This window comes from Stegastes partitus, unplaced genomic scaffold, assembly GCF_000690725.1.
Source record: "Stegastes partitus isolate 25-593 unplaced genomic scaffold, Stegastes_partitus-1.0.2 Scaffold1208, whole genome shotgun sequence".
Classification (NCBI taxonomy): domain Eukaryota; kingdom Metazoa; phylum Chordata; class Actinopteri; family Pomacentridae; genus Stegastes; species Stegastes partitus.
In genome coordinates this window covers 224,009-231,853 of record NW_007578939.1, presented here as the reverse complement: position 1 = coordinate 231,853, position 7,845 = coordinate 224,009, and the positions used below count along the sequence as shown (strand labels likewise).

Genomic DNA, 7,845 nt, shown 5'->3' with positions numbered 1-7,845 from the left:
GTGGGCCCTGAATCTATAATCTATGAAAGTCTGACTTTTTGAATGGAATTATGGAAATTAAACAACTTTTCCATGATATTCTAATTCTTTGGAAAGGGTCTGTACATGTATATATACAAGGTGGAAAGTGACCGGTTGGACTGTTATTGAGTCTTCTGTTCCAGGTCCAGCAGGCAGACAGCCTGAGGGAAGAAGCTCCTCCTCATCCTCTCTGTTTGCCTTCAGGCAGCGGTGACGCCGCCCTGGTGGCAGCAGAGAGAACAGTCTGGGGCTGGGGTGGGTGGCTCGTTTGGTGTAGATGTCCTGCAGGTTGGGGAGGGCGGTTCTGATGGATCAGCTGTTCAACACATTCCACTGTTGAACTGTCTATAACTGTGTCTGTGACAAATGAAGGTCTGAGATATTGAATACTGAAACGGGCCAGAGGTGTTCTGTGGCACGGTACCGGGCAGCAGGCTTCACGCTGTGGCCGATTGGTGTTCTGTTCATTTACTAAGCGGGCTGTCGACGCAGAGCTGGACCACGTGTCCACACAGACAGCAGAAACCTTCACACATGAACACAGCCAAGAGCCACATCAGTGCCACTGCATAAGGCATAGGGTCGACACTGACCTGGAGGGGGCGCTACTGAGCAGCTGACACAGAGCCCCCTGCACCCTGCCGTGGTCTTCAGCAGCCCCCCGAGGCCTGAGCAGGAGATGCAGGTTCCTGAGCAGCAGGATGCAGGGCTGCAGGGACTCGGCCCGCTGAAACACCGTCGCCAGCTTCACCTCAGAGGCTGCAGGTGTGTCGGCGCACACGCTCACACAGTCCACCTGCACACCGACGACAACAACAACAACATGTAACAGCAGCCAGACACACACACAAGGCAGGAGCACGTCAACAGGATGTATTCTAAGCAGCAGAATGAAGACATTCTACAACCAGAGGAGTTCATATAAATCATTTTAAACACATCGAGCAGCTGTGGTACCTTCAGCAGGTGGAGGTTCAGTCTGCGACTCGCCGCTCTGACCACCGTCATTTTGCCACTTCCTGCAGGACCGTGAAGGAGAACGGTGCAGCCAGACAAGGAGCTGCTGCAACCAGACACAACACATCCATCACACGTGTCCCATCATCTCTGTGTGGTACACAGGCTCTATGTGAACAGGAAGTCAGGTCTGCTTTAGATCCAGCACACAGGGACACAGAAGGCTGCCTCTGACCGACGGGTCGGGCCTTTAAGGTCTGTGGCAGCTGGTTTCACCTGCTTCAAGCAGGAAGGACAGCTTTGGCTTTGTGTTTGTACCTGTGCTGCAGGTGAGGCAGGATGATACTGCTGATGACGTTGACTGTCTTGTTGAGGCCTGGAGGAGACAGACTGCTCCACAGAGATGCTCCCTCCACAGAGCGGCCGGGGGCGGGGCAGGGGGCGGGGCTGTTGATGGGCGCTCCCTGGACAGACGGACACAAACATCCACAGATCAGAGCCTCAACGCCGACTGACCGCTGACACTGAGGCAGGACACACGAGATCACAGTCTTGATTCAGGCCTAAAATCTGCCCATTTGGGGCGGAGCCTATCCCAGCTGACTCAGGGTGAAGGCAGGTTCACCTGGACAGGTAACCAGTCTATCACAGGGCTACACTTAGAGACAGACAACCAAGCACACTCACATTCACACCTACGGACAATTTACAATCACCAATTAACCTCAGCATGTTTCTGGACTGTGGGAGGAAGCCGGAGAACCCGGAGAGAACCCACGCTGCACGGGGAGAACATGGAGACTCCACGCAGGAAGATCCCGGGTGTCCTCACCGGGACGCCAACCGGCGACCTTCTAGCTGTGAGGCCACGATGCTAACCACTGATCCACCTGCAGCCCAGAATGACCACATAGACACCAAACGTTCTCACAGAGAGACGCCGAAGCAGCAGATGATGGATGTAATGATCAGCTCACCTGCTCATGTAGGTTGTAGCTGAAACTGACAACATGATGAGTCAGCGAGCTTCTGAGCTACTGTCTCCAGCAGCCAGAAGCTGTGAGTAATGGTACCAAGACTTCCACATGTTCAGACTTTGTGGGCCGTTCTAGGGCCTCAGACCGGTCAAGACCTGCAGATACTCCGAGGTTAGAGGTCAAAGTTTACCAGGTAGAGTGAGGTGTGCAGTCTGTCCACCAGGTGAGCGCCTCCTCCTCCTCCTTCTTCTCCTCTCTCTGCAGACGAACACACTCTCTGCACTCTGAAGAACAGCACTGGACACCTGGCAGAGGTGAAAGGTCATCGTCTCATCAGTGAGCAGTATCAGCAGTTGATGACAGACAGTTTACTGTTTATGACTAAACCACCACTTCAGCAGAGGCCAACGAAGAACGTATCTCAGTAACTACATAGAAGTGGCGTTGTGTATCCGTATCTGTAAAGCTTTAATGTCCAGTTCAGGATCAATGACCAGGTTTTGTGTAGAACTGAGTCACATTCATGTGTGTGTCTCACACTGCACACTGAAACCGTCCGGTTCCGACTGAAGGCGTTTCTACCAAGCTGATGATGAACACTGAAGCTGCGCTTTTGGATATAAAATGTAATTTCTTCATTATTTCATTTTTATCCGACATTTGTGTGAAATGTCGACATAATTAGTGAACGAACTTCTGAGTTGTTTTGTGAGCTCACAGAGACGTAAAACTCTGATCAGCTCATCGATGAGTCTGAGGCCAGCCGGGGAGGTCAGCAGAACTGAAAGCTGTTTGTTGGACTGTCTTGAAGTTTCTTGATTTTACATTTCATGTGTACCGTCGAGGCTGCGCTGAGCCTGCAGCATGTGGACTGTTGGTGTGGTGAATGTGCTGTGGCCACGAGACCTCACGTTAAAACAGAAATAGAAGACTGCACGACTTTTAGATTGCCAGCGAGAATCAAGCCCTGCTGACAGCTACACACTGGAGGTCACGTTCACTGGTTTAAATGAGGGCGTAGCTTTGCTTTGGTCTGCATACGTCACGCTTCCAGCAAGCCACACAGGAAGGTGGTGACTGGGCTGCAGGTGTCTCGGTGGTTAGCACCGTCGCCTCGCAGCTAGAAGGTCGCTGGTTCGTGTCCCGGTGAGGATCTTCCTGCGTGGAGTCTCCATGTTCTCCCCGTGCAGCGTGGGTTCTCTCCGGGTTCTCCGGCTTCCTCCCACAGTCCACAAACATGCTGAGGTTAATTGGTGATTGTAAATTGTCCGTAGGTGTGAATGTGAGTGTGCTTGGTTGTCTGTCTCTAAGTGTAGCCCTGTGATAGACTGGTTACCTGTCCAGGTGAACCTGCCTTCACCCTGAGTCAGCTGGGATAGGCTCCGCCCCCCATGACCCTAGTGAGGATTAAGGTGTAGAGATGATGGATGGACTTGTGTCGACGGATGTTTGGTACCTGTGGATTCCCTCAGAGTTGTTTTCAAGCAGGTCTGGATGGTTCTCAGTGGAAACTGTCAGGACGTCTCCCTGTGACACGAGTCTGCACAAAGTCAGGACAAACGGGTCAGACTGCTTGTATGGAGTCACCAAGTACATTTGTATGGAAATGGTCTGAAGCTGATCAGCACCAGGCAGACAAGACACCACAGGGTTGGGCTGACAGACCTGGGCCCACCTGGGACTGACCTGGGCCCACCTGGGACTGACCTGGGCCCACCTGGGACTGACCTGGGCGTGCTGAAGTGTTCAGCCAGCAGGTTGTCGTAGAAGCTGAGGTTGCTGTACAGCGGAGAAACCACCAGCTGGATGTGAAGCTCACTGGCGAACGACGGAGAGGCCCAGCGACAGAAGCTGTCAGAGCGACGATGAGCGGGAGCTGCAGGAGGCGGTTTCCACCTCTGACACAGAACAACAACGGGTCAGCACAGCAGTGATGGATCAACAGAACCAAAGGTATTGTGTCTTCTCTGTCCTGTGGTGTCCATCTGTGCAGACTGCTTGTGTTTCGCGGTGGATTTAAGACGATGTCTGAGCCTGTACATGCTCACAGCAACAAACACTGATATAAATACAGAGCAGCGAGCTCAGAGTCCCAAATCGTCTGGACAACGCCCTGAACACGCTGAAGACGGATCAGAGCCGGCTTCTGCACGACGAGTAGCAGTGAGGAAACCACAACAGCTGATAGGCTGAAGTCAGACAAAAGTGAAGAAAATAAGAGATGTGAATGTTTTCCAGGATGGAAGCGGGTCGCTCATGATGTGAACATTGTGCAGCACAGCCATTAGATGAGCTGGTTAACCGACTTGTTTACTAGTGTTAACTAGTAAACAAGTCGGTTGTTAAAGTTCATCATTTAAAAACATGCCACAGACTTGCTGGCACCAGCTTTTTTTTTTTTTTTTTTTTAAATCAAACGTCTCAGGATTGGAACATAAGTCATCTGAGACGTCGTAGCGGGTTTTTCTCCAGCGGTACGGCTCTGACCAGACAAAACGCTGATGACATGATAAAGAGAATACCTAAATGTTATGATAACCTACTGACAGACAGTCTGAACACGGTACCAGTGGAGTGGACCTGAGCTGCTCTGTGGAGACGCTGAACAGGGCCGGAGCTGACTGTCCTGGACCACATGTCAGGGCGCTGCAGCGTCTCACTCACACATTAAACTGGAATACAGAATGTGTGAGGGACTCGTGTTGGTACAAGTCTTCCTCTGCAGCTCAGCATGGAAACCCTTTCCAGGGAAAGCCAGCGTAGAACCTTCCTACCAATCAGACGCAGCGCTGGAAGCCTCGTACGGACTCCAGATGAACTTCTGAACAGAGTTTACTCTAAACCAGTGGCTTGTGCTGTGACTCCTAATGACTGAGCTGCATCCTGCCTGTCTTTGTTTTGCACCTCTGTGTGACCTGATGTGTCTGTTTGATCAGTTTCACGTCTCTGTGCTCAGCTGGTGTCTGGTTCTGGGACATGCTGAAGGTGAAGCCCGTACTGCTACCAGTGGGCCTAACCCTAACCTGATACCAGAGTCAGTCAGCCTCTGATTTAAAGCCCTATGAAGCTTCCTGCTGTCACTGGACGATGGACGGTGTGTGAGTGTGAGGAGTGTGTTCAGAGTGTGTTCAGAGTGTGCTGATGAACCTTCATCCTCAGGGTGCAGCTGTTCACAGGGACCACGTCGCCTTCAGTCATGTTGAACCACAGAGTCGCAGATATAAAACCCACATCATCATTAGGTTCTGGATTCAGACTTAGATCCACCACCACCACAGAGACCAGCCGCTCTCTGCCTCCCCTGTGGTCCGGTTCTCCTGGGGCTGGTCTGAGCGACGCCCCGGGCCTGGAGAGCCTCACCCACTCCTGGTTGAACAGCCCCAGTCTGAGGAGCAGCGCTTTGCTCACAAACACACTGTTGTCTGCATCCACAGCTGCTCCCTCCGGACCTCTGACCCCCAGCCAGCGCTGAGTGTCCACCACCCGGACCTCCAGCCTGCACTCCAGCGCCTGCAGGACGCCTGAGAACCCGGAGCCCAGCAGCTTCCTGTTGTCCAGGAGACGCCGGCCGCTGCCGAGGCTTTCCACGCAGTGAGCAAAGTCTGACACGCACAGTGTGAGCAGTCTGCAGGGCGAGGGGCAGCCTGGGGGGTCCACCGAGTCCGAGCAGTCCATCAGAACCACAGAGGTGTTGGCCGTGATCCTCCCCTGTGTGACCGGACTGCACTCCAGAACCAGCAACTCCGACAGCTGGTGCTGCATCTAAACGAGTCGGAGGAAGCAGACGTTTGTTGTGTAGTCAGGATGAGCTACAGGAGACACGGCACCAAGTCCAGACACAGATCACTAGCTGGTACCGTCCTGATGATTGATCTGAGTCAATGAACTGATAAACGACAAAAGGACACCACAGAACATCCCTATGGGTTCTGTAAGAGTTCTGCTGAACAAACAAACATAAACGAACTCATCAGAAGATTAACAGACTGACATTAACTACAGCCGGCTGGTTTTATAGACATGGACCTGACCAGGAGGTCTGGACCTGACCAGGAGGTCTGGACCTAAACGAAAACCCAGAACCAGCTAGAATCAGAACCTCTGTATTTACAGGAACCATGCAGACAGAACAGATGAGGTGACTACAGGCTACTTTAACCAGAAACACGTGTAAATAACGTAAAACCAGGTTTCTTGGTGGTTCGGACGGTTTCAGAATCTTTAACTTCCCTGATTTCTAACGAACACTTCATTGGGTCCAGAAGCACACCTGTCCCCAGGCTCACCTGTGCCGGATCCTCCTCCAACAGCGGGTGTCGGGGCAGCAGCAGCGGGTCTCCCTGCCGGGCCAGCAGCCACTGACCCGGGCGGCACAGCTCCAGCAGCCCGCTGCCGAACCGCTCCGCTCGGGCCCAGCGGAGGCACTGCCTGCTGCGGGCTCCGAGCACGACCTTGTGCAGGCTCACTGGCTCCAGAGCCCGGACGGTACCGGTGCTGCCTAGCCGCTGGAGGCCATGGTGCCGCAGGAAGAAGTGGCTGGCGAACAGGCGGACCCGACGCCCGGACCCGGTATCGGCTCCGAGGCAGCCCGCAACAACCTCCTCGGTGGCCGGGTGGACGCGCAGTAGAACCCCGGTCCTCCCGGAGCCCTGGGGCCGCTGCGGGGTGAAGAGGACGGTCGGCGGGTCCGAGTCATTGTGGAAAATAGAATCCAGTTGAGATGTGGACACCAGAACATCCAGCGGACTGAGGCATGAAGGGAAAGCGTCCGAAGCGCTCAGCTCCACCTGCACCGCCATGTTGCTTCTTGTTCGCCGCTGCAGCTGCGGATGGAGGGTGTTTAGCGCCTCTAGCGGAGGAGCAGTGGAAGTACAGCAGGACGCCCACCTGACTGAGGGGACCGTATGTATGTTTATTAGGCTTATTATACACCTCTATGGAGGGGACCACGCTGGTCCACTGGAGACACAGACATGGATGAACGCTGTTTCTGTTGTGGAGGGAGTTTAAAGAAACGCTGCTCCTCTTGTTCCTGTTCCAGAGTAAACCATCACTACGGACTGCCAGTCAAACCCTCAGTCTGCATTATGTTGGATGAAGTGCTTGTGATTGAATCCCTTTGTCAGCGTTGAGGTGCTTCAGCATTTTCACCTGTTCGTCAGTCGGTGACATTAATCAGAAATTCATTTTAACAATGCAAGAGGAACTGATCGTGTGCTTTTCCTGTTTTCACAGAACAAAACAGCGTCTTACAGACAAAACAGACCAGTGTGAGCTCAGATACGCTACAGATGGCCAAGAATGTGCTGTTGTTTTGAAAATATTAAAAATGAATTGCCATTACATTTAATTCATGATGTCTAATTACGAACAGAATTCATTTCTTTCTAGATAATCCAGTGATTTGTGGCTGTCGTGTGTGCTTTGATTCTTGTTTTTCTTAAATCATGTGGGGTTTTTTAGTTTCCCTTGGTGTTGTTGTTGCTTGAGTACTTCCAGTGACTTGAGAATGTTTGTGGAGGCAGCTGGTTGTACGGCAGCAGTTTGGCCCACATCTACTGATCTACTGGGAGCACTGGGATCCTCATCAGACGCTATCCAAAAGTACTCCATCACAAGTAAAAGGGATGCATTTCATAGTCTTTGTGAACATATAGCACAAAACTAGTATCAGCTAAATCTACTTAAAATATTACAAGTATAGTTAGTTAGTTCTACAGGAAACCCTCTGACTGATGTATTATAATAAATGACAGTATCTGTGCTGATACAAAGGCTGCTGTAGTTGGAGTGGTTGGTAATTACCAGATAAACATGAGAGATCGCAGGGTGGTGACTGGAAGAGAATTTACAACAACAAAATTCTCATACATACATTACCATCCATCCA

At 52.0% G+C, this 7,845-nt stretch overlaps 1 protein-coding gene across 1 annotated transcript in view; it reads right to left on the bottom strand.

Annotated features, from left to right (window-relative positions):
- The window catches only part of pex6 (peroxisomal biogenesis factor 6), a 21,546-nt gene extending 14,792 nt beyond the window's left edge, over positions 1 to 6,754 (bottom strand). The window contains exons 1-8 of the mRNA XM_008297308.1: positions 6,242 to 6,754; positions 5,103 to 5,717; positions 3,684 to 3,853; positions 3,412 to 3,495; positions 2,146 to 2,260; positions 1,297 to 1,442; positions 979 to 1,084; positions 615 to 817 (exon numbers count right to left, since the gene is read on the bottom strand). Of these exons, the coding sequence (XP_008295530.1) occupies positions 615 to 817; positions 979 to 1,084; positions 1,297 to 1,442; positions 2,146 to 2,260; positions 3,412 to 3,495; positions 3,684 to 3,853; positions 5,103 to 5,717; positions 6,242 to 6,754 (1,952 nt within the window). The remainder of the gene's footprint in view (positions 1 to 614; positions 818 to 978; positions 1,085 to 1,296; positions 1,443 to 2,145; positions 2,261 to 3,411; positions 3,496 to 3,683; positions 3,854 to 5,102; positions 5,718 to 6,241) is intronic.
- Between the last annotated feature and the right edge of the window lie 1,091 nt (positions 6,755 to 7,845).